General features: G+C 41.5%; 2 protein-coding genes across 2 annotated transcripts; one reads left to right on the forward strand and one right to left on the reverse strand.

The window, feature by feature from the left end:
* Nucleotides 1–1872: 1872 nt before the first annotated feature.
* On the forward strand, nucleotides 1873–15662 carry LOC133367625 (vomeronasal type-2 receptor 26-like). Its single transcript, XM_061591720.1, has 7 exons — nucleotides 1873–1943; nucleotides 2883–3174; nucleotides 5541–6398; nucleotides 8252–8479; nucleotides 11970–12096; nucleotides 12966–13821; nucleotides 15602–15662. The coding sequence occupies exons 1-7, from the start codon at nucleotides 1873–1875 to the stop codon at nucleotides 15660–15662; spliced, it is 2493 nt and encodes an 830-aa protein (XP_061447704.1).
* Nucleotides 15663–16413: 751 nt separating this feature from the next.
* LOC133367626 (vomeronasal type-2 receptor 116-like) lies at nucleotides 16414–27288 on the reverse strand. Its single transcript, XM_061591721.1, has 6 exons — nucleotides 27082–27288; nucleotides 26349–26933; nucleotides 25560–25787; nucleotides 25022–25148; nucleotides 21898–22767; nucleotides 16414–16550 (listed from the first exon to the last, which is right to left on the reverse strand). The coding sequence occupies exons 1-6, from the start codon at nucleotides 27286–27288 to the stop codon at nucleotides 16414–16416; spliced, it is 2154 nt and encodes a 717-aa protein (XP_061447705.1).
* Between the last annotated feature and the right edge of the window lie 49 nt (nucleotides 27289–27337).

Genomic DNA, 27337 nt, shown 5'->3' on the forward strand with positions numbered 1-27337 from the left:
CATAATTCACCAGCTGATGCTTCTTATTCTAAGATTAAAATAATAATAAGTGTCCTGGTAAGCTCTCTAGAGGGAAAAAAACCCTTCCACCTGGTCTTCTGCTGTGTTTGATAGCACAGCATAACAGTCTCCATTCACTGGAGAGCTGTTCTCCTCTGTAATTATCAGCATGCCTGAGTTGTCCCTCGATCCCACTAGTCAGATCCCAAGAGACATTTGATCATAAGAAAAACATGTAACCAAATCAGAAAACGGTAATAAAAGTCGTCTTTAGTGCTTGAAATTGGATCAAGAGAATGGAAGAAAATAGGATCTGTCACTTCGATGGAGTGTATGTCTGCATCAGTTGGTTTATTGTCTTGTGAGTTGTATGAGGCAGAACACATTGTGGGTAACTTAAGCAATCGTACCTCCTGGCATCTATTTCTAAGAAGAGTTATTCTTTGAAAATAAAGCAAGCAAACTTATTCAGTGAGTAGGTACAGCGAAGTTCCAAACAGCAAGTAGAGGATTGCAAATGTAAAACACAGGCATTGGTGTAGGCATCCTTTTAAATGTCAAGCAGGAATCAGCATACCATTAGCATAAACTGACATTTAAATTAGGTCAATAACATAATTATGATAATAAGAATTTTTTAAATACTATTGAAGAAAACACCAGAATGTGTGCCTGGAAAGCTGCTTTTATTTTCAAAGTGGTGTTGCTGCATATCTTGTGTAAGACACATTCCATGCAGAACAATGAATATTGTTCCATCATCTGCAGTGTAAGTAACCCTGCCCTTATTTCACATGAATTGTATCAGCGGGGGGACTTTGCCATTGGAGAGATTGCTTCTCAAGTCTTTTTCCTTCACCTCTCTACTAATTTCATTGAACAGCCCTCTCAGATTAGCATCAAAGAAGCCATGTAAGTATGTCTCTCTTTCTTCCCCTTCTCCATTTGAATGGGCCATATTCCCAGGTAATTGGTATTGCAGCTTTACTCATTTTATTTTGCCTTCTGAATGAGATACTTGTTAATTGCTGAGGAATCACATCAGTTTTATTTTCAACATTTCACTCTAACATTAGATAGTCAATGTATGGTTGGTAGTTTCCTCATGTCTACTAGTCAGTACACCTTTTTCATTCACTACCTCCTTGGCTGTCAACTTTGTCATCTCTCCCTCTCTCCTCTTATGAACCTGAGCCCTTCAGTTTAGTTTTATTTAATATTTTATTTAATCTTTGTTTAATCATTTTGTGTTATTTGTGAGTTTTTCAGCTCAACATGTTCCGTCTTTTTATTTGTGATACTTATCATTTGGTGATACTTTCTCTGAATCATTGTCCTTATGGCAGCTTCCCTATTACTTTTGTGTATTCCTGATTTCAGTTTCTGGAAATGAACTGTTCACATTTGCTTGATTTGATTCAGTTAGAGACTAACCTGAGTGTGATCTGTGAATCCCTTGTTTAAGTGGTAAAGCATATTGTTTGAATTCAGAACATCTCAGATTCATTCCCTGGCTTTACCAGGTAGAACTGGGAGAGACTTCTGTCTGAAGTCTTGGAGACCCAGTGAATGCTAACCTAGATTGACCAATGGCCTAATCTGATGTAAGTAAGCTTTCCAGTTCTCACCCCAGCAGTGTTTATGGGCAAGGACCTGTTTTCCCATTCTCAATGTCAATCTGCACCAGGGAGATAAGGATACCAGTCTCCCTTACAAACCTGTTGTAACACTTTCTTTGATACACGAGGGGCTCTGAAATATATAAATGCTAAATATAATTTGCATAGGACTTGTGTGAATCTCCCTGTGCATGATTTCACGTGTATTATTCTCTTATGGTTTCAAAACTCTTGGTTTTCCAATCTTAAAGGCATGCAAAATGGTTTGACCCTGTTTATTGCAGGTGCATTTTCAGGACAAGCAGAATGCTATGCTTTCATAAGGTAAAGGTAAAGGTGTCCCCGCACTTATAGTGCGAGTCATTTCCGACTCTTAGGGTGACTTCTTGCGACGTATACTAGGCAGACCGTATATATGGGGTGGGATTGCCAGTTCCTTCCCCGGCCTTTCTTTACCCCCCAGCATGTGCCGGGTACTAATTTTACCAACCATGGATGGATGGAAGGCTGAGTGGACCTCGACCCCTTTTACCAGAGATTCGACTTCCTCCTTCCATTGGAATCGAACTCCGGCCGTGAGCAGAGCTTCGGCTGCATTACCACCACTTACCACTCTGTGTCACGGAGGATCTGTATGCTTTCATAAACATGTGGAATATAGCTGTTACACAGATTTCAGAACCTGTCGAATGTTAAGACAAGAAAAAGACAATTGTTGGCAAAAAAAAGGCAAAACAAATTACAAACTAGTTCTCAAGAACCTTACTTCTCTTACTTTTTTCTGCATCGATCTGATGACATGGACTCTATTCCACAAAACTCATGGTGGCATAAATTTATATTTAAGGTGTGCATCTCCAGCAAAAGTACAAAAGGAAGTATTACTTCACACAGCACATAGTAAAACTATGGAATTCAACTTCCACAAGAGGCAGTGACAGTCACCAACTTGGATGGCTTTAAAAGAAGACTAGACAAATCCTTGGAGGATAAGACTATCAATGGCTACTAGTCATTATGACTATCTACTAATTCCAGTGTCAGAAGCAGTATGTCTCTGAATTCCAGTTGGTAGGAGTCAAAAGTGGGGAGAATGGTGTTGTACTGAAGTCTTGTTTGTTGGCTTTCCATAGGTATTTGGCTAGCCACTGTGAGAACAGAATGATGGACTAAATGGGGCTTTGACCTCATCCACCAGGGATCTTCTGATGTTCTTAACAATTTTTTCTCACTTTTCTACACTGTATGTAACTTTCTTTACAGAGTGATGCCAAAGAACTACCAGCACGTCCTGGCTCTTGTTTTTGCCATAGAGGAAATAAATAAAAATCCCATGATTTTACCTAATCTCACCTTGGGTTTGCACATCTATGACAACTATTACAGCACACAGATGACGTATGAGGCAACCCTGCACCTGCTTTCCACACAGAAGATGTTTGTCCCCAACTACAAGTGTGACATCCAGAACCATATGATAGCTGTTGTTGGGGGACTTGATTCTGAGACGTCCCGTTACATGGCCACAGTTTTAAACACTTACAAAGTTCCACAGGTAGGTTTTAAGGAAGGGACTATGTGGCACAACCACAGCACATATTTAAGGAGTCTATGACATCTATGGATTTTAAAAATGTTATTTTAGTACTGAGGAAAAAGTAGCATTAAAAACCATATTGAAATAAACCAAGGCTGAAACTAAAACTACAGTCCAAAAATTATAACAAGGGAGTAATCAATAAACATATCTCAGTCCTAGGTTTGAGAAGCAACAGGTCTGAGAAACAACAAACCTAATTCTCAGAAACAACAGAAGGCAGATCTCTGTGGGTGGATACCATGCCACCATCATAGGATTGTGCCCTAATTGTTAATAGTTAAACACTAGCATTCCTTTTCCCCCTCTCTCCATGTAATGGAATGGTAGCTTTTGTTATTGTCATTGCTTATTAAAATTGTACATGATAGTCTTATGCTTTCTTTCCCATCTCAAAAAGTTTTTTACAATTAGCAAAACTACCATTAACATTATACACAGAAAAAATACATATACTTCTGCTCACTTAAAAAAAGAAATGTGTCTCTCAACTTAAAGCATATTTCATAATGTCATAAACTCAGTTCCAGCCTTTCTGAAGTTTAATTTCTTAGCCAGATATCTAATATGGGTGTGAATTCAATTTGACAAATCCTGAAGCAAAATGAGTCACTCTGGATAGATTTGGGAGTTTATTGAACTGACGAGAGATCTCTCCAAACTGCACTGAAATGAAGTGGGGACCTCCTATGTTCTTTGGGATGAGTAAGGTGTTTGTTTTGAAACTGTACAGAGTGTCTTTGCAACAATCTAAACATTTTTCCTCAAGGTTGCAATGAAAAGAAAACTCCAGGATGGGGTGAAGGGAGGAGGTATTTAAATCAAGAAAGCATTTTTATTATTAAAGGTGATAATTACTTCAACATTCCTTCCCCAAACCAATGGGATTGGAGAGCCCTGGTAAAATGCCATAAATAGTTCTTTCTTAATTTAAATCTTTCTTATAATAAATTGTATTTCTGTTTTACTATTATTGATCTTATATCCTGTTACTTTACTGAAATTTGAATTAACATCCAGTTCTTTTGCTGATGTTTCTACATCAACTGTATGCATTCCTGTCTCATGTTCATGTGTTGTATTTAAATTCTTTTTTTCCCCTGCCAAAACCAGGAGTTCTGAGAGGACAAAGAGGGCGGACGTTGGACATCTCTGTCTTGTTTGTCTGCCTTGATTAAAAGTTTCTGATTCTTCTTTGTTTATTAATAGTGATGCAATTCAGTTGGAATAAATAACTTTAATCAAATCAATTCAATTCAATCAATTCCTTGCAAAATTCAAACTTCTTCAGATAGCTTTTTAAATGTCTTTTTTTCATGTAAGCTGTTTAGCATCTTTTTAAAAGCATATTGCTGTGGTTTTATCTTTCTAGAACAGTCAGATATGTTCAGTGTTCTACATATTGACATATTTAGTTAAGCAATTTCTTATAAAGCCAGACAGATTTTATGTATATATGTAAAAATGAACGTGTTTATCCAAGTCATGAGAATTGTGGTTAATGTTTTATAATCCACATCTAATAGAGGAATTGGAAGGTAGTATATCATATTCTTCCTATTTTTACCTTTCTTTGAACATTCTTTTTCCTGTTAACCAGGGTTTTTTGTTTTGTTTTGGCATCTCAGTGTCATTGTGGATTTGTTAGGACCTGTATTATTATTTAAAATAAATAAATTAATCTCAGTAATAAGCTTGTTTGCTTCCTTCCTCCCTTCCTCCCTTCCTTCCTTCCTTCCTTCCTTCCCTCCTTCCTTCCTTCCTTCCTTCCTTCCTTCCTTCCTTCCTAATTGTCTGTTCTACTTCTGGTGTTTGGATTTTTCATCTTTGTTGTACTCTTTTGTCCCCAGAACTTAAATGAGATACTTCTACACTATCTAAAAATCCTTAATATCTTTATTGTTTGACTCTTGGGAAACATATAATAATATTTTATAAACATTTACACATTTATGTGTGATCTATTCTGATTACTCAGTCATCATGTATCTACTTTTAAGGCATTGATTAGTTTTTTTTCTTGCTTACCCTTGCTTATCCTTCTGCCTCATATAATCGTTGTTTATTTCTATGAATCTTTTTTCTTATTGTGATTATGAGAGAATACCACCATGTGAATCCCCTCACCTGGGGTCTGAACTGAAACATCTTTCTAGGTGTAGCTTACATGGAATCAATGCCTTTCTAAAGATGCATGGTGAAAATGTCAATTAGCTCAGAAGTATCTGGTGAAAACCATTGCATGTTAGAAAGTTATTTAATGTACACACACATATCATACACAAAATACTCCATTCAAAAAGCATGTTGATATGTTATTTTAGATCACCTATGGATCCCTCGTCTCGGGGCTGAGTGACAAATCACTACTCTCTTCCTTGTACAGGATGGTTCCAGATGAAATCTATCAGTACACTGGGATTGTCCAGTTACTTCTGCATTTCAGGTGGACATGGGTTGGGCTCTTTGCTCTGGATGATGACAATGGAGAACGTTTTTTTCAAGAATTGGTACCAATGCTTTCTATAAATCGCATCTGTTTTGCCTTTATAGAAAGAACACCCAAATGGACTTATGTTGCAGGAATGTTAGACTTGTTTTTAAATGATCTGGACAAATTTCCAGCTCTCATGGAAAGCAAAGCTAATGTATTTATTGTCCACGGTGCACCTCCATCTATGCTAAATTTGAGCTGGTATCTTCATATGGCTGTCCTGGATTCAGGTCTAGGTAAGGTGTGGATTGTAACAGAACAATGGGATTTCAGATTAAGTGCCTATCAAAAGGAGTGGGATATACAGCCCTTCCATGGTGCTATATCTTTCACAGTTCATTCAAATGAACCACCTGGATTTAAGAAATTTCTTCAGAGTGTAAATCCTTTCTGGGAAAGAGAAGATGGTTTTATCCAGGACTTCTGGGAGAAGGCTTTCAGTTGTTCATTGAAAAATTCCAGTAGAAGTGAAGATGAGGAGCCTGTGGAAGGCTGCACTGGGGAGGAGAAGTTGGAGAGCCTTTCAGGAACTTTATTTGAAATGAGCCTGACAGGCTACAGCTACAATGTCTACAATGCTGCCCATGCTGTTGCCCGTGCTCTACATACTATGTTTGAATCCAGAGCCAAATATAGAACAAAGCTGACAAGGGGAATGCTGGAGCTTTGGAGTCTGCAGCCATGGCAGGTATTTTCACTCAGAAGTCACATCTCAGTTTTCATTAACAGATAAGAACAATAAAGCTTTCCAATTTTTAATGCCCCGCTTCAAGCCTGAGAAACTGAGGTTATCATACTTTGGACACATAATGAGAAAACATGATTCACTAGAAAAGACAATAATGCTGGGGAAAACAGAAGGGAACAGAAAAATAGGAAGACCAAGAAAGAGATGGATTGATTCCATAAAGGAAGCTACAGACCTGAACTTACAAGATCTGAACAGGGTGGTTCATGACAGATGCTATTGGAGGTCACTGATTCATAGGGTCGCCATAAATCGTAATTGACTTGAAGGCACATAACAACAACAAGCCTTTGAACTGGATACAGCCCACAGCCTAATTTCATCTGGCTCTCTTGGTCCTCTCCATCCATCAGCTACTTAGCAGAAAGGGGAAAGAGCTATGATGGTGTGCAAAGTATACAATTACAGCTCCTTCCTTTGCAGAAAGATCTGATGCAAGAAGATTTAAACAGAGGGAGAAATGTCTCAGCAGAGAGGTATTCCTTGAAAAGTGTTCGTGCAATTTGCAGTTGCATCCACACAATCTTCAGATTGCAATAGCAATTTTCAGGTTGCAACAAATGTGAGGCTTTGAATATCTATAAGGCAGAGTCCGCAATTTAGCAATTCATTGATGTCATTTGCATTCTTCTGCTGGTGTTACTGAGTACTTTTTGCCTTTTGTAAAGTCAGGATAGATCATGGATATTGAGGGTTCCCCCCACCTTTATAAAATAATAGATAAAATAAATTGAAACTTGTGTGGAGTTACTAATATATGCCTCAGTGTCCATGGGGGATTGCTCTCTGTGTTGTGATTGTGTTCAAATCTGGCCACACCAACTACAGGAATCCGTCCTCCCCCCCCCAAAAAAACCCAGCACTTTCCAACAGGGAAATGCTTCCCTGCACCTGGAAAATATTCCCCACCCTTTGTGTCAACAGGCATGCAGGCCTATTTAGACTTCCGAAAATATTATAACACTCTATCCCTCCCCCGCTCTAAGACTCATGAGTTAACTTAGCAAGTGTGGGAAATGAGGATGAGCCTATATGAGGATTGGGAATTGATTAAAGAACAGGAAACAGAACATGGAAAGAAAGGGACAATTCTCACAACAGACAGAAGCAACAAGAAGATTCCTGAGATGCCTGTATTGTACCACTTATATTTATTCAAGGCATTTGTAGCAGAGAACACCAAATTAATCAGAATAGTAACATTCAACTGCAGGACTAACTTTCTGTCTTGAGAGAGTGACGGAGGATTGGGTGCCAAGCATTCCACTGCCAATCTTTTTCTCCAAGGATGCCTTGCTCATTTATACGCTGCACTCTGAGTAAAGGGAGCCCCTTTCTCAGTGTGCAGCATGGCAAAACAATGAGCTGCCCATGGAGGAAGAAAGCAATATTTTTCTCCAAGGGGAGCTTGACAGCAGTTTGTTCAGCACCCATGTGCTGTATTTCTTGGTCCTCAGCTTCCCCCCACCAAAATGATCTGGGTGTGATCACAGGAAGGGTTGGTGGAAGCCTCCCCTCCCCTGTGAAATCCCCCTGCCATGTCCTCAATGCTGCTTAGCTGATTGTTGACAGACAGTTGAACAGCAGAAGGAACCATCCTTCAAACGGGGTGGAGCTGGCAGTGTGAATGAGGAGTCTGTGTGAGCCATGGGTTCCCTACCCCAGCCTAAAGGTAACTGCTTCACACCAGAATTAAAACAATATAAATCACTCTAGGAGAGATGCTTATCAGTTTCACTGGGGCGATCCCAATCGGTTGTTGTTTATGACTATCTTTTTCTGTCTGAATGCAGATTCATCCCTTTCTAAGACGTATCTTGTTCAACAACAGTGCTGGAGAAACAGTGCATTTTGATGAAAAAGGAGAATTAATAACAGGATTTGATGTTACAAACTGGGTAACTTTCCCAAATCAATCTTTTCTTAGAGTCAAAATTGGAAGATTGGATCCTCAGGCTGTTCCAGGCAAAGAATTAACAATTCAGGATGAAAGGATTGTATGGCATAGAAGATTTAACCAGGTGAGAAAGAACCCGTATTCTGGCCTCTACAGGATAACTGAAAAACGGGAGACTCTCATGAATCTGGCCATTTAGCATGCTTTCTCTTATTTTTGCCTTGATGTTGTAATAAGTTTTAAGTGTAAATTAAAATTACAAGCTCAAGCATTAAAATAGTCAGCAAACATACCATTATTATAATATTAGTGAGTCATAGCACTGCAGAGGCAGAAAACACGGGGTATTTCCTGTTCACTTCACATCATCATCATCAGGAAAATCTTGGTGAAAACTGATTATCTGGACGCATTCCTGTTTTAATGCCACCCTGCCCTGTCAAGCAGCACAGCGCGCAATGTGCCAGCAGTGCAATGCACAACCGCTGCCCACTCCTCTAATGGCGACTGGGGCTTCAACCCCAGGCCGTAAATGAGCATTGCCCATCCAGGCTTCACTCAGGCAGGTGGAGCGGGACTTTTGTTTCAGGCCTCATTTTAAGACTGAATGGGAATGAGTCACCCTGAAGAATGTTCTTTATCAGCTTACAGACAGAAGGAATGTCGCCCTGTTGATTCTCCTCAATCTTTCAGCAGCTTTTAACCTGATTGACTCTGGTATCTTACTGAACTATCTCAGGAGGCATTGTGCTGCAGTGGTTCTGCTTCTACCTGCAGGAATTGTTTTCAGAGAGTGACACTGGGTGTCTGTATCTCGCCCCCCTGGCAGTTATGATGTGGGATGCCACAGGGTACCATCACATTTCCCAATGCTGTTTAACATCTACATGAAGATGTAGATGCATCATTGGGCAACTTGGAGTATGGTGTTTTTTGTATACAGATGACACCCAGCTCTATTTTTCTGTTGCATCTGCATCACATGTAGCAATACAAATCCTGGATCAATGCCTGGGTGTGGTGTGGGAGGGTCCAGCCAAATAGCTGAAGATGATAAAGTGGAGACCTTGTGGGTGGGTTGTTCCCAGGTTCAGGAATTGGAAGCATTGCCTAGTTTGGATGGTGTTGCATTCCTCCTGAAGTAACAGGTGCATAGTCTGGGAACCTCCTTCATTCGTCATTGTCACTTTAGGCCCAATGGCCATAGTGACTAGGAGCACCTTTCACCAACTTCAACTGGTGCACTGGCTATGGCTGTTCATGGATAAGCAGAGCCTGGCCACAGTAACCCATGAATATACGACCTCCAGAGTAGGTTTTTGTAATGCGCTGTATGTGGGGTTGCTATTAAGTTTGGTCTGGAAACTACAGCTTCTGCAGAATGCAGCAAATAGATTACTGAGTGGAGCTATCTATCACGAGCACTGGCTGCCAATCTGCTACTGGGTTAAGTCAAAGCTTTCATTATTATTCTACAAAGTCTTCAACAACATGTTGTTATTTGAGGGAACATCTTCTCCTGTATGGACCTGACCATTGACTGAGATATTTGAATGAGGTTATCTTGGTTGTTTCATAGCCTGCTGAAATTCACCTTGTGGTAACTGGTGGAGAGGGCCTTTTCTGTTGTGGTATTTAGCCTATGAAATCATCTTCCCTGTGAAATATGACAAGCACCAACTTTGATATGTCTTTGGCACCTGCTAAATGTCCATCCTTCCACCCAAGCATTTGCTGGTAATTGATACCAAGCTTGCAGTAATTATGGTTTATTGAGGATACATATGTATTTAATGTACTGAAGTGTACTGAATTTATTGAGGATGTATTTATATTGTTGTGATCCACCCTATAACATATTTTAAAGAAGAGCAGGATATGAATATTCTAAAGAAATAAATCATGTCAATTGCCACTCTCTAGCTCTCACACGCAGCATTCCAATTTACTCTAGCTATTTCTACAGACAACCATGCATGCACAGACAGATACACTTTTTTTTGCCTTCTGCTGCTGATGGTCCCTCTTCTCACGCAGCTTTCACCAAGCACTGTAAAATCAAGATAAATTAATAACTACTGTCTACTTTCTCAGGAAGTGCTAGAATCAACATCTTTACTTTTACCTTCTTCATTTATTTATTTTATTTATTTATTGTATTTATATACCACTCCATAGCCGAAGCTCTCTGGGCGGTTTACAGTAACTAAAAACAATAAAAACAAATATACAAATTTAAAACACATCTTTTAAAAACAATTTAAAACACAATTTAAAAATTTAAACAATTTAAAATCACATGCTAAAATGCCTGGGAGAAGAGGAAAGTCTTGACGTGGCACCGAAAAGATAACAGTGTTGGCGCCAGGCACACCTCGTCAGGGAGATCATTCCATAATTTGACGGCCACCACTGAGAAGGTCCTTTCCCTTGTTGCCATCCTACGAGCTTCGCACGGAGTAGGCACCCGGAGGAGGGCCTTAGATGTTGAGCATAGTGTATGGGTGGTTTCGTATCGGGAGAGGCAGTCCATCAGGTATTGTGGTCCCAAGGCATGTAAGGCTTTATAGGTTAAAACCAGCACCTTGAATCATGCTCAGAAACATACAGGCAGCCAATGCAAGCAGGCCAGAATCGGTTTTATATGTTCAGACCACCTGGTCCCTGTTACCAATCTGGCCACTGCATTTTGCACAAGCTGCAGTTTCTGAACTGTCTTCAAAGGCAGCGCCACATAGAGTGCATTGCAGTAACCTAACTTGGAGGTTACCAGAGCATGGACAACTGAAGCGAGGTTATCCCTGTCCAGATAGGGGTGCAGCTGGGTCACCAACTGAAGTTGGTAGAAGGCACTGTGTGCCACCGAGGCTACCTGAGCCTCAATTGACAGAGATGATTCTAGGAGAACCCCCAAGCTACGAACCTGCTCCTTCAGGGGGAGTGCAACCCCATTCAGGACAGGTTGGACACCCATCATCTGGTCAGAAGAACCACCCACTAGCAGCATCTCAGTCTTATCTGGATTGAGCCTCAGTTTATTAACCCTCATCCAGTCCATTGTCGTAGCCAGGCACTGGTTCAGCACATTGACAGCCTCACCTGAAGAAGATGAAAAGGAGAAGTAGAGCACTATGTCATCAGCGTATTCATGGGTATAAATTATGTTCTACTAGTTCCAGCTACCAATCTGTGTCCAGCATTTGTAGGATATATTTCTCATTTAACTCCTCTATTCTATTGCACCTCAAAAAGAAAAAAAAAGTAATATCTAAAGGAAGCATTTCAAGGATCTCTTTAGGTTCACAGAGTCCCTGGAACATCAAAAGACTTCTAGAGTTTCCATTAACTTTTAGGCTGCATAAGAAAAAAAGGTGGGGATTCACTCTGAAGATTCCAGTAATTCCAATAATCAAACCTAAAGATTGAAATTATCTCTTTACCAGATTTCTCAATCCTGGACATTCTCCCAAATCCCTATGAAAGGGATGAGCTGGAAGAGGTCCCAAGTCAGAAGTTACACTCACACTCTTCTTTATTATATATCAATACATAAAATCACAACTATAAAATAAAATTTCTTAGTCCTAAAGCTTCACTATTGATATTTTGAATAGGTGCTACCCATTTCTGTGTGTAATGACCACTGCTACCCTGGCCAAAACAGGAAAAAGAAGGAGGGAGAGCCATTTTGCTGTTATGCTTGTATTCTATGTCCAGAAGGGAAGATTTCTACTCAGAAAGGTAGGGAAAATGAGCCCTCTTCATAAGTAAGTCACCACATGTAGGCTAAATGCATGGCTGGCCCCAGACATGCTGGGGCCCTTGGGTACAAGCCTGCCCCGGGCCCTGCCGCATATCACACTGCGAGAGCTTTGGAGCCCCCGCCATTCCCTTGCTCAGCTTACCTTTGTCAGCTGTGTTGTGCAGTTGCACGTGCAGCGCTGCCCTTTAGCAAGATGGTGACCGAGGTTTCTGTAAGGAGCTGAAGCCTCTGCCGCCATCTTGGTTCATGGCGATCCTGCCATGAATTGCAGAAGGGGAGTGGAGGGGCCCCTCATGAGCTCCTGTAGCCCCAGGTGCCCTTGGCCAGGGCCCCACCTGGCCACCTTTTTGAGCCAGCCTTGCCTAAATGTACAGGGAGACAGAATGGGGCCTTTCCTGCCAGCTCGACTGACAACACTGTGTGCTCTGCATTCTGGCCCACAGTTCAGTATTCCTGAACACATGAAGACATACACATTTGCAACTAGAGTGCTCCTGGGAAGCCAGTGTGGTTTAGTGATTAGAGAGTTGTACTAGGACTGGGGAGACCCAGAATTAATTCCCACTCAGACATGATCTTTCTTAGCCTGATTTGTGGCATATAGTTATAGTGAGGATAAAATGGTGGGAAGAACCAAGTATTTCACCTTGGTTTCATTAGAGGGAAAGCACGATATATAAATATGTTAACTAAATAATAAATGTGAAGGAAGCTGTAGGTGGCAATGCTATATTATAAGGATAAGATATTAGAACAATAATATACTGATTCTACATGGCCTTCACCAACTTCCCAGATTGTATTAACTCCCATTCATATAAAAAGCCTGTCTTCCTTTTCATTTTAGATGCTGATTCCTGCACTGAATGTTCAGAAAACAGCTACTCAAACATAGATCAGAATCAATGCATTCCTAAAATGATAAGCTACCTCTCATCTGAAGAACCTTTGGGGATTTCTTTAGTGTCTATGACTATTGCTTTTGTTCTGATTACAGCTTTGGTTTTAGGGATATTTATAAAGCACCAGAACACTCCCATAGTCAAAGCCAACAACCAGAGTCTCACCTATATCCTCCTCATCTCTCTCCTTCTTTGTTTCCTCTGTTCCTTCCTCTTCATTGGAAAGCCAAATGTGTTGACCTGCCTTCTCCGACAAATAGCTTTTGGCATCGTCTTCTCTGTGGCCCTTTCTTGTGTTTTGGCAAAAACCATCACTGTGGTTCTGGCATTCATGGCAACCAAGCCTGGATCCAGGATGAGGAAATGGGTGGGGAAAGGACTGGCAAATGCAATTGTCCTTTCTTGTTCCCTTATTCAGACAAGTATTTGCTCCATTTGGCTATTTACTTCCCCTCCATTCCCAGATAGGGACATGCACTCTTTGAATGGGGAAATCATACTGGAATGTAATGAGGGTTTACCCACAATGTTTTATTGTGTCTTGGCCTATATGGGCTTCCTGGCTATTGTCAGCTTCACTGTGGCTTTCCTAGCCAGGAAGTTACCTGACAGTTTCAATGAAGCCAAACATATAACTTTCAGCATGTTGGTGTTTTGCAGTGTTTGGTTATCATTTATTCCAACCTACCTGAGCACCAAAGGAAAATACACGGTGGCTGTGGAGATTTTTTCTATCTTAACCTCTAGTGCTGGCTTACTGATTTGCATATTCTTCCCTAAATGCTACATCATTGTCTTCAGGCCTGCATTGAACAAAAGGGCACAACTAAAATCAAGAAAAGACTAAATAACATAAGAACTGAAAACAGCTGAAAACCATTCCCCCCACCTTTTAGCTATTTAGTCTGAATTGTCTATGTAGAAAAATACCATATTCCTCCTACACCAGGGTTATTCTGTTGGGAAACATGCAATCTAAAGGTATACCTCTTGAAATGGAAAGAAATCCTAATGGATTCAGTGGGATCTGTTCCAGATAATTAAGATGGATTTTTTAGTGCCATTTTTTCCATAAAACCTTTGGAATTTCCCCACTTCAGATTTAGATTCAGGTTTCATCTGAATTATATGCATGGCTCCTACTATAGAACTGGTACTTCCCTCTTCTCCCAGACATTTTAGCATGTGTTTTAAATTGTGTTTTAAATTGTTTTTAAAATATGTGTTTTTAAATTTCTATATTTGTTTTTAATGTTTTTAGTTATTGTAAAAGAAAAAAAGCAGGGGGTGGCTAGCATCCACACACATACACACATACATAGTACATATAAGTCTTTAGGATAATCTGATACTCACATAATGGTTTATAAGATTATAAGACCAGCAAATCGCTTTCTGTACTGTGTCAAAGTCAAATGTCTCAATGAGTAATGCAGTTGGATTGTCTGTATATATACACAAGCAGTCCAAAGCGAAGTACAGGTGAATGCAATAATGTTCCCTGTAGCATGAGGAACAGCTAACACCTGGATGCAAGAAACAAATGTGGGACTAAGGGAAATTTTCAAAATTTACAGTAGGGGGAGAAGCTCAAAATCTTCATTTAACCCACTTTGACACAGTACAGAAAGCGATTTGCTGGTTTTATAATCTTATAAGCCATTATGTGAGTATCAGATTGTCCTAAAGACTTATATGTGATAAGGCCCATCTTGAAAAAGCCCTCCTTGGATCCCCAAGAGTTGAAGAACTTTCGCCCAGTTTCCAATTTACCATTCTTAGGCAAGGTGATAGAGCGAGTGGTGGCTAAACAACTACAGACGCACTTGGATGAAGCGGATTATTCTTTAGTGTCTATGACTATTGCTTTTGTTCTGATTACAGCTTTGGTTTTAGGGACATTTATAAAGCACCAGAACACTCCCATAGTCAAAGCCAACAACCAGAGTCTCACCTATATCCTCCTCATCTCTCTCCTTCTTTGTTTCCTCTGTTCCTTCCTCTTCATTGGAAAGCCAAATGTGTTGACCTGCCTTCTCCGACAAATAGCTTTTGGCATCGTCTTCTCTGTGGCCCTTTCTTGTGTTTTGGCAAAAACCATCACTGTGGTTCTGGCATTCATGGCAACCAAGCCTGGATCCAGGATGAGGAAATGGGTGGGGAAAGGACTGGCAAATGCAATTGTCCTTTCTTGTTCCCTTATTCAGACAAGTATTTGCTCCATTTGGCTATTTACTTCCCCTCCATTCCCAGATAGGGACATGCACTCTTTGAATGGGGAAATCATACTGGAATGTAATGAGGGTTTACCCACAATGTTTTATTGTGTCTTGGCCTATATGGGCTTCCTGGCTATTGTCAGCTTCACTGTGGCTTTCCTAGCCAGGAAGTTACCTGACAGTTTCAATGAAACCAAACATATAACTTTCAGCATGTTGGTGTTTTGCAGTGTTTGGTTATCATTTATTCCAACCTACCTGAGCACTAGAGGGAAATACATGGTGGCTGTAGAGATTTTCTCTATCTTAACCTCCAGTGCTGGCTTGGATATTTTCCCTAAATGCCACATCATTGTGTTCAGGCCTGAGCTGAACAACAAGGAACATCTAATGAGGAGACTAAGGAATCGAAGAATTAAATAATTAAAGAAATGGCTTTTTAACTGATTTTATAATTATCCTGAGTTGTGCATGAAAGGGACATAGTAGATATACCATACAACTGAACTGAGAGTATACCAAGGGACTCATACTTAGTTCAATAAGGCTTTCTGCCAGTGAGTGCAGGGTAATGCTCTCTTACCTACAAGTGGCATTAGTTCTCAGGGATTTACTCCCAAGTAAATGTCCACTGGCATATTTATTATTTTCAGGGTTGCCAGCAAAACACATCTAAAAGGTCTGAAATTCCTAGTAAAGAAAATAATAAATTTATGGTTGATTAATCTTTACATACATGTTTCCTTGTAATGGTACAGGTCAAAAAAGGGGTGGGATATTCAGTGAACATGTAGCAACATATCTCTATGGATGTGTCATGTGTCTATTGATGGAGTATCCAAAGTAAACAAATAGGGTGCACTATGATAAGGAGATTGGAAGGAGTAGGCTAGCACCCTAGTCTGCATAATACAACTGCATAATGTATTGCAGCATTCCAGTGAGAACCATATCTGGCACCTGGCACCTGGCACCTGGCACCTGGTTGGCCACTGTGAGAACAGGATGCTGGACTAGATGGGCCACTGGCCTGATCCAGCAGGCTCTTCTTATGTTCTTATGTTCTTATGTTCTTATATCTGATGACTTTTCTTTTTCTGTATCAGTGGGACTGAAGGTGTCTTTTAAAAAACAACCCCGCAAATGCTTATATCAGTCAGACCCTAAAGTCCTCTCACCAGACAGTCTTGAAATATTCATACAACAATATATAACAATTACTTTCAAAGCTTTCAATCACTGTGTTCTGACTGAACCAGTCTAAGATAGGCACAGACACGTGGGTGTGATTTTCTTTAATAGATTTAATATAAAGTTTCAGAGCACTTCAGTTCAGAGCACTTCATGAATCAGCTTACAGATTACACAGGATTCAGCATCATTTCTATGAATAGCTAGGCATGACTACACTGTACTAAGACAATGTTGCAGAAATCAGACATGCCTCCTTACCAACTGTAAGGATGGGTGGGCTCCCTATTTGCTTGAGGAAAGTGTCACTGTTGGGAACATGCACGCATGCGAGCACACCTCCTCAAAGGGACAGTGGGAACTCTGGGCCTGCTGGTGCCACAGCCTATAAGTCTGAGGTGAGGGTGGTTGGACCACCCCAGAAAGGTCCTCTTCCTCAGAAGGGTGGCTATGTGGTGGTGATGACAGGGTGAGTGAAGAAGGCGATGGAAGGTGGAGAGACAACAGTGCAGTGCCTCCTCAGTGGTAACTGGGTCTACAGGGGCAGAGCTGTCACTGACATCAGTGTGGAAGCCTTCAAGCTCAACCACGTCTGGAGGCACATCACTAGTGCCTTCCCCCAAGTCCAAGTCTGGCTCCTCATCCTCATCCTCATCGCTTAACACCCATTCCACGGGGCTCATGACACACTGCACATATTTACTATTTGAGTTTCATTGCTGAAATTTCTTTTTTTGTGTGTGTATGTTTGAGGGGTGGTGGCCTCAAACTTACAACATATATTGGACTGTCAAAATGGAATCAGCCACCACACTGTTCTGGCTGAAGGGAGCAACAGCTAAGAGATGAGCCAGACTAGGAAAGAATTGTCTTAAGGACAAAAGGCTAGAGTACATTATATGACACTCCTAATCACCTACATATGATTGTAAATCAAGTTTGCTTGCAAATCTGAGCAGGTTAAGGACTCTACTGATGGCTGTAAACACCCTATTGCATATTTTTTTTAGCCCTCTGGTTTTCCCCTTTTCTTGCTTCCCCTATGGCATGGGTAGAGAACCTCAAGCGGGGGGGGCACAAATGTGGTCATCCAAGCCTCTATAGTTGACATCTATAGAGTGTTCTTGCACTCGGGTCCTGCATGCGGGCTTCCCCCAGGCACCTGGTTGGCCACTGTGAGAACAGGATGCTGGGCTAGATGGGCCACTGGCCTGATCCAGCAGGCTCTTCTTATGTTCTTATGTTCTTACATCAGGACTCTTTACACCATATCATTTTTCCAGCCACACCCCATCTCCCTTGGATACACACCCCCTGGCTCTGCTTTGCACCCTGCTTGATTGTTTTTTTGGCCACCTGGAATGTGTCCTTGAACTCTGATAGTGCCCTTTCCTTTCCTGAATGGAGGACAGAGAGGTGTATGAGAATATGTGTAGAAACTAGCCTACAGTATAAATGTAACATTTATACTTGAAGCTGTGCCCACTTTTGCCACTTGCCTGTCCACAACTGGCATATGGTCCCCAGAAGGTTGCCCAGAAGAGAATGCAGTTCTTGGACTGAAAAGCTTTCCCCACCCTTGACCTATGCCACTTCTTTCCCTGACCTCAAACCTGATTGCAGTATTGAGATTACTGGTGAGCTGAAACAATTTGAGCCTGAGCCAATTTGGTGTTTCTGGTGTTAAAAGGGGGTCAATTATTTTAGTGGGTAAGCAACAAAATCAAGACAGAATGTGGAAGGCAGAAACATATTTCAACAGGATACAGAACTAGATGGGTCATTAGACTGATCTCAGCAGTCAGAAAAATGGTGGAGGTGCAACAACAACAGACAAGGGAGCTCTACCACTGATGACTTTTATGGGGTAAGTTTCTACATGTTCCCCCTTGCCGGAGGCTACAACATATTGGAAATATGGGGCAGCCTCCCCGCTCTTTATGCTGTCTCCCTTGTACCTGACCAGGACACCAGCTGTTGGTATGGCCCGGGAGGTGGCTTGGTGCTTACATCTCTGCCAGGCCGCCGCTGCTACCTTCGCGAATGGGGGTGTTGAGCCGGGCTGGAGCTGGAGCTGGGCTGGGGCCTTTTGGTGGCCAGGTCCCTGGGAGACGCCGCGCTGTTGCAATGATTTTTCAGTGACTGCTGAGGGGGGGGAGTGCCCCTGCAGCCGCTGCTATTTTACCATCCGACCTCTCTCTGCTTTGCCTTGATATTGGCCGTGCTTACATCCTAGTGCCTTCATTTTTGGCTTCTCTGAAGAAAACCTCCCTGTTAGTCATGACTTCAAGGGGTCTGTTTGCCGCGCCCACTCTCCACTGAAAGTACTGGATGCTGGATGCTGAGATCAAGAGGGGGTGTCATTTTTCGGTCTTGCAAATGGACTATCACCCACACTGGTCTTGTGCTGGGGTGGGAAGACTTACATCAGGAGTTTCCATCTGAAGGCACACTTTTTGGACTATACAGATGAGAAGCCTTATTGTAACTGAGTTGTTTCTCTGTTATTGCTTAGTTTTATTGCTGAGTTTTTGATGTTCTTGATGTTTTATATGTTTTTCCAGGTGTTTTGCTGTGTCTGTTGCCACAGCAATGACACTGCACTGTAATTAACAACTCTTTGGATAATATTCTTGCCAGCCAATCCCCAGTGGATAACTGGATGTCACAGGAAAAATAAGCAGCTAAATCAGAGTGTGGTTGTAAGCCTCCAGCAAAATTCCTGGAACCAAACCAACTTTGCTGGACTGGCCATGTTGTTCGAATGCCTCATCACCATCTTCCAAAGCAGCTACTTTACTACCAACTTAAGGATGGAAAACGGAATATCAGTGGACAGCAAAAGAGGTTTAAAGATGTTCTCAAAGCTAATCTAAACAAATGAAACATAAGCATCGAGAACTGGGAAGCCTTGGCCCATGAGCGTCCCAATTGGAGGTCGGCCATTATCAAAGGTGCTATGGACTTTGAAGAAGCACGAGTACAGGGCGAAAGGGACAAACGAGCTAAGCAGAAGGCACATCAAGCAAATCCTCATCATGACCATCTTCCATCTGGAAACCTATGTCCCCACTGTGGGAGGCTGTGTGGATCCAGAATTGGCCTCCACAGTCACTTACGGACCCACTGTTAAAGACCTTACCCTGGAAGACAATCTTACTCGGCCATGAGAGATTGCCAATGAATGAATGAGTAGTAGTATTGGTATTAGTAGTATTATTATTGATCTCCCAGCCCTCAAATCACGCCATAAGAGTTTTCTGAATGTTCAGGAAATGATCATTGAGGAATCTTGGAGGATTGAGAGAAATGATTTGGACAGTAACTCATTTACAGTACAATGCTGTGTATGGCAACCCATAAGTAAGATCCACGGAGTTCTTACTCCCTGATAAGTCCTCATATGATTCTAACCTCAGTGAGGTTGCAAAGTTATGCATACAACATCAGAGTACACAAAATTAGTGGGACTTACTCCCAAGAAACATAGAGGACAGGAACCAACATTTATTAATTACAAATGACCCAAGAAACAACAACAAAACAAGAAAAATCAACACATAAATATGTTGCGAAATAAATTACATTTATTATCCTAAGGAACATAAGAACATAAGAAGAGCCTGCTGGATCAGGCCAGTGGCCCATCTAGTCCAGCATCCTGTTCTCACAGTGGCCAACCAGGTGCCTGGGGGAAGCCCGCAAGCAGGACCCGAGTGCAAGAACACTCTCCCCTCCTGAGGCTTCCAGCAACTGGTTTTCAGAAGCATGCTGCCTCTGACTAGGGTGGCAGAGCACAGCCATCATGGCTAGTAGCCATTGATAGCCCTGTCCTCCATGAATTTGTCTAATCTTCTTTTAAAGCCATCCAAGCTGGTGGCCATTACTGCATCTTGTGGGAGCAAATTCCATAGTCTAACTATGCACTGAGTAAAGAAGTACTTCCTTTTGTCTGTCCTGAATCTTCCAACATTCAGCTTCTTTGAATGTCCACAAGTTCTAGTATTTTGAAAGAGGGAGAAGAACTTTTCTCTATCCACTTTCTCAATGTCATGCATAATTTTATACACTTCTATCATGTCTCCTCTGAGCCGCCTTTTCTCTAAACTAAAAAGCCCCAAATGCTGCACCCTTTCCTCGTAAGGGAGTCGCTCCATCCCCTTGATCATTCTGATTGCCCTCTTCTGAACCTTTTCCAACTCTATAACATCCTTTTTGAGATGAGGCGACCAGAACTGTACACAGTATTCCAAATGCGGCCGCACCATAGATTTATACAATGGCATTATGATATCGGCTGTTTTATTTTCAATACCTTTCCTAATTATTGCTAGCATGGAATTTGCCTTTTTCACAGCTGCCGCACACTGGGTCGACATTTTCATCATGCTGTCCACCACAACCCCGAAGTCTCTCTCCTGGTCAGTCACCACCAGTTCAGACCCCATGAGCTTATATGTGAAATTAAGATTTTTTGCTCCAATACGCATAATTTTACACTTGTTTATATTGAATTACATTTGCCATTTTTCCACCCATTCACTCAGTTTGGAGAGGTCTTTTTGGAGCTCTTTGCAATCCCTTTTTGTTTTAACAACCCTCAGCATCCAGCATCCAGTACTTTCAGTGGAGAGTGGGGCGTGGCAAACAGACCCCTTGAAGTCGCGATTAACAGGGAGGTTTTCTTCAGAGAAGCCAAAAACAAAGGCACAAAGGTAAGCATGGCCGATATCAAGGTGAAGCAGAGAGAGGTCGGATGGTAAAATAGCGGCGGCTGCAGGAGCATTCCCCCACCCCCAGCAGTCACTGAAAAATCATCGCAACAGTGCGGCGTCTCCCAGGGACAGGCCGCGGCACCAGGTCTGCCGAAAGGCCCCAGCCCCAGCCCATCTCCAGCTTCAGCCCGGCTCGACTCCTAATTCTAGGTCATTAATGAACAAGTTGAAAAGTACAGGTCCCAATACCGATCCTTGAGGGACTCCACTTTCTATAGCCCTCTATTGGGAAAACTGTCCATTTATTCCTACTCTCTGCTTTCCACTTTTTAACCAATTCCTTATCCACAAGAGGACCTCTCCTCTTATTCCATGACTGCTACATGATGATACATTTCATGACAATATTCAACCGTACACTTTATTTTCTTGTAAGAAAATATTAAAAAAATTAAAAAAGAGATTCTGATTTATATGGATTGTATGTATCTAGTGGTTTCTTAACAGTAACAGAGCACTTTTGCTTGTTGAAGACGGGATACACTGTTTTTAGCACCTGTTCTCACAAATGGTCTTCCTTGGGGTTGGGGGAGGTATGGAATATGACACTGAGGCCTGCAATTGTTACTGGAGACTGACAAAAAAGGGGATGCCGCACTTGCACATTCAGCAGTACCTATGCTAGTGTAAAACACCATTTAATATAACTCTATGCATTTATACTGTTCTTCTCCCAATTAGCTGTTCCCTGGTATTCAGTTTGGGCCTCAGCACAATGATATAGCATTTAGGAGAAAAGATGCAGCCCAGTACACCCACACTGGAGGATAAGATAGAGAAAACCTCCACAGCCACCATGTATTTCCCCTTGGTGCTCAGGTAAGAAGGAACAAAGGACACCCAAACGCTGCAAAACACCAACATGCTGAAAGCGATGAACTTGGCTTCATTGAAAGTATCTGGCAATGTCCTAGCTAGGAAAGCCACAGTAAAGCTTACAATGGCCAGGAAACCCATGTAGCCCAAATTACAGTAAAACAAGGTAGATGAGCCCTCATTACATTCTACTATTATTATCCCATTTAGTGAGTGCATGTCCATATCTGGGAATGGAGGAGCAGTACCTAGCCAAACCATGCAAAGTCCTGCTTGAATAAAAGAGCCAGAAAAGACAATTGAATTTGCTAAGCTTTTCCCCACCCATTTCCTCATCTTGGATCCTGGTTTGGTTGCCATGAAAGCCAGAACCACAGTGATGGTCTTTGCTAAAATACTGGAAAGGGCCACTGAGAAGATGATGGTAAAAGCCATGTGCTGGAGAAGGCAGGTCATCTCTTTTGGCTCTCCAATGAACAGCAAAGAGCAGAGGAAGCAAAGAAGGAGGGAGACAAGGAGGATGTAGGTGAGAGTCTGATTGTTGGCTTTGACGATGGGAGTGTCCCGGTACTTCAAAAAGATTCCAAGTACCAGAGCTGTTATCATAGCAAAAGCAACTGCAAGCAAAGCTAAAGTGATCCCTAAAGGTTCTTCATATGAGAGGTAGCTTATTACCCTGGGAATGCATTGATTTTGGACCTTGTTGGGATACTGATCTTCTGGACATTTCACACAGGCATCTACATCTGTAAACAAGGAGAGCTATTTAAGTATTTCAAGACTTTGATGCACATTTATGCATAATAAGCTGCAGAATTTGAAACAGATATTGAAAATGCCTTTTGTGTGTGCAGTCTCATGATTCCAAGTCAGTTTTCCCACTGCACTGAATCAATGTGTCATGAGCTTGAATACTGGAAAGACAGAGGCCTTGTTGGTGGGTGTTTCCCGTGTCTGAGAGGTAAACTGACTGTTCTGGATGGGGTTGCACCTCCTCTGATGGACCAAATTCACTAGGGGGGTACTCCTTCATCCATCTCTGTCACTAGAGACCCAAGTGACTTTTGTGACCGAAGTGACTTTTGTGACCAGGAGTGCTTTTTACCAGCTCTGGCCCGTTTGCCACCTGCTACCATTCCTTGAACGTGACAGCAGTGGTGGCAGTTGGCATACCAGCCAGAGCTAGGAAAAAGCACTCCTGGTCACAAAAGTCACCTCACATCCTTGAGATTCAGTTTGCCTTCACCAGGGACAGAGCCTTTAGGGTGGCATATTCTGCCCTGTGGAAATCCCTACCAATAGAGTTTCAGCAGGGAGTATCTCTCCTTTTAGATGTCTTTTGAAAACTATATTGTTTGGACAGGCTTTTGCAATTTGAATTGTTTGTTTTTAACCACTCTGTATTTATTGTTGATGTTTTTAATGATGCTTTTATGGGGTTTATTTACTGATTTTTTCATATGTTTCATTCTGCCTTAATATATTCTTTTGGAAGTGTGGATTATAATAAATAAATATGTCTTTGTTCTGAGCCTGCTACAGATCTCAAATGGAAAAGATACCTGTTGGATGACTCAGTCCATGCCTGCTTTGAATTCTGTAATATGTTAATAATAATACTGACCTACACTGCAGAACCGCTTACTGGCTTGGTACCTAGGTACGCGTGCATGTAAAGGGCGCTACAGAACAGAAGGGAAGTATGGAAATGAGGTGGTCTCTGTGTAGGGGGGAATTGAGCAAAGGAGGAACGAAAAGGGATTAAGATGAAAACTGTGTATGTCATGCAGAAATGGGCAGCAGGATAGAAGGGAGAAAAAGTCATAGAGATGTGGGTGGTCTGTGCGCAAGGGAGAGTTGAGGGAGAAGGAGGAAAGAAAAAGGGGTGAAAGTGAAAATGAGGGAGGCCAAGGGATTTTGCAAAAAAGGAGGGAGTAGGAGGCATGGGAATGAGGGTCAACATGAAAACAGGTGTGAAAGGGGCTGAAGGGTAATGGTGGCTTCATACTTGGGCAGAAGGTGAAAAAGGTGCTTAGTGGTTGCAATGTGTGGGAGGACAAAGGTGCAGGAGGTTACCATGTGAGTGGATTGTATGCATGGGGGGAGTTGCAGAAAAGGAGGGGGAGGAGGAGGCATGGTATGGGTATGAATGTAAACAGGGGTGCAAAGTTGGGCTACAGAATAGAAAGAGGCTTCAGAAATGGGGTAGGGAAGTTGGAAAGAGAATTGAGTAGTTGCATGGGGTAAGAGGGGAAACTCTAGGGCAGCCTCTCCCACCCTTTGGGTCCCCAGATGTTGTTGGACTACCACTCCCATCAGCCCCAGCCCGCATGGCCAATGGTCAGGAATTATGGGAGCAGTACTCCAGCAACATCTAGGGACCCAAAGGTTAGGAAAGGCTGCTCTAGGGGGTTACCAATGCCATGACAGGTAGGGTTTAGTGAGTGGAGTGAGCAGAGGTGCAGCTCCTAATGTGTATTTGGGGTGGGTTAGAATTGTTTTATTCTGCTGGTATTAGTCTATAAACCACCTTGAGTCTCCTTTTAAAAACAGATCTTTTGAAAGAAAAGAAACAATAAAGAGAGGGTTTTTTCTGTGTTGACATGCAGTCACTAGGAATACTTTCTGTGGGAGACAAGCCTGTGCCAACCCTTTATTCTTTTTGGCACCAGATTAAAACTTTTTATTTCCCTAAGCATTTTAAACTGCTTTTTTTCCCTCAAGCGGATTAGATTTATTGCTTTCAATTTTGTTGCATTTATGTTTAAAGACATGTTTTTAGCATTGTGGATTTCTTAAAATGTCCCCCACACTGAATTCCATTTTTAATAAACATGTAGTATATAAATTCTGAAATAAATTAATAAATACTTTCAGTAACCAAGGAGACCCAATGAAGCTGTTGCTCCTCTAGACTGCAAGATCCATCATCATATCAGTCTTACTCTATATACTCTGCTATAGATTATGTCTGATGTCTCTGTACATTACGCCTCCTACCCTTCTTGTCCGAGATCATCCCTTCCGGACACAAAGCACAGTCATAGCAGCAAAATTTCTCTCCTTCCTTCTTTTTCCTGCTGTAGCCAGGATGGCAGTTGTCGTTGCACACAGAAAGAGGCAGCACCTGTACAGAATCATTAAGGTTTATTACCATCAATAAAATATGTCTAGAAAATCTCTGGAGTACAGTATTGCTGGTAAGGTGAAATAATGTCACTTCAGAATTCAAAATAAATTCAATAATGTCTGGGTTATTGTTCCTCCCCAAGAGTTTATTGGATAAAGAATGTCTAATGCAGAGACCATAGAAGCTGACAGTGAAAATGATATAATGTATTTATCTATATCACAAAGGTGCAGAGGAGAGGAGACTTGGATCATTATTTTTCTTTAAAATCAAAGGGAAAGCTGTGGTTTAACAAAAGACAAAACTTTTAGTCCAGTACAGAACTTCAAGGATAAGCAATACTTTGTCCAGAATGGAAATTTTGTCTTTTTTAAAAAAATCCAGCATTGGCAGGAAGTTAGGTTTCACCTCATTAAAGCTTCTGTGCCATACAATTCGGTCATCATGGATGCTTAATTTTTGGCCTGGTGGAGCCTGAGGATCCAGTCTTCCAATGTTTACTCTAAGAACAGAGCCATTTGCAAAGACTGACCAGTTTGTAATGTCAAAGCCAGCAACTAATTCTCCGTTTTCATTAAAAGCAATAGTGTCTCCAAGAGTATTGTTGAAGAATATGCTCTTTAAAAACTGATGCAGCTAAGGAAAAAGAGAAGAGAGAAAGAAAACAGAGTGCTGCTTCCAATGAGCTTCACTAAGTTTCGCTATAAGCTAATATGCATTTTTATATGTTTAGCCATGAGTGGTGATTTTATTTTTATAGCTGACATTTTCTTCCCTCTAACTCCAAATGTATTGCAAGAAACAAAGCTGGCCATTATACATTATACACTGACTAGAAACATTTGCTCAAATAATGTTTGAAACCATAGTTTTTCAGGGTTTTATTTTCTCCTACCAATTCAGAGGACAGAATTTCCTCTACCTATTAATCACATGGTAGCCATGGTTTTTTGTTTTTTTTAAAAAAATGTATTAAGGTATAATTACTTGCCACGAACGAATATTACAAAAAATCTGTCTCTGTCCTTTGCCCAAGTTTCTGTGTTTGAAGATTGGTTCATAAATGGCTTGCAAAGCATGTGCCACAGCATAGACAGCATTGTAGACATTGTAGCTGTGGCCAGTCATGTTCATTTCAAACAAAATTCCAGGAAGAGTCTCCATCTTTTCATTCCCTGTGCAGGCCTTTTGACTCACTTCAATCATATTAGACATTTTTAATGGACAGTTGAATGCTTGTTCCCAGAAGTTTTGGATAAAGCCATCTCCTTTGTCCCAGGAAGGTCTGATCATCTGAAGGAACTTTTGGAATCCTAAGGGCTGCTTTGAGTGAACCGTGAAGGATATGGAACCATGGAACATCTGTATATCCCAATTCTTTTGAACAGACAGTGATGCAAAATCCCAGTGGGATGTAACAATCCACACTTTACCCAGAGGTGGCAATGAAAAGAAGGGTGCCATAAACAGAAACAATCTTAAAACCTGGAATGATGGAGGTTCTGCATGTACAAAGAATACATTGGCTTTTTTGTCCATAAGAACTGCATATTTCTTCATTTGTCCCAAGAGCACATCTATCAACTCATCCACATAAGCCTGTTTTGGTGTTCTCACTATGAAGGCATAACAGATGCCATTTTCAGAAAGCATGGGCACCATGGTCTGCAAAAACCTGTCCCCATTATCATCATCCACAGCAAAGAGCCCAATCCATGTCCATCTAAAGTGGTGAAATAATCTGATAGCCCCCATATACTGATGGGTTTCACTTGGGACCATCTGGTACAAAGATGAAAATAGAGTTTTGTCGTCCTGCACTGGAGAAAATGATCCATATGTGAGCTGAAAGGAAATGCATAGCTGTTTGTCAGATGGATCGGAAGAGACCACAGTTGTAACATTTTCTATCTTAATACATATGTCTGACCTGTGGAATCTTGTAGTTGGCATAGAAGGTGCCAATATTGACAGAGGTTTTAGACATCAGTCCTCCAATGAGAGCCATCAGTTTGTTCTGGTTGTCACACTTGAAGTTTGGGACAAACCTATGCTGTGTGGAAAGCAGGCTGAGGGTGGCCTTACAGGTCATCTTTGCAGTGAAGTAGCTGTTGAGGATGTGAAACCCCAAAGACATGTTTGGTAAGATGCTGGGATTTTGATTTATCTCTCTTACAGCAAATGCC

Source organism: Rhineura floridana, chromosome 11, assembly GCF_030035675.1.
Source record: "Rhineura floridana isolate rRhiFlo1 chromosome 11, rRhiFlo1.hap2, whole genome shotgun sequence".
Lineage (NCBI taxonomy): Eukaryota > Metazoa > Chordata > Lepidosauria > Squamata > Rhineuridae > Rhineura > Rhineura floridana.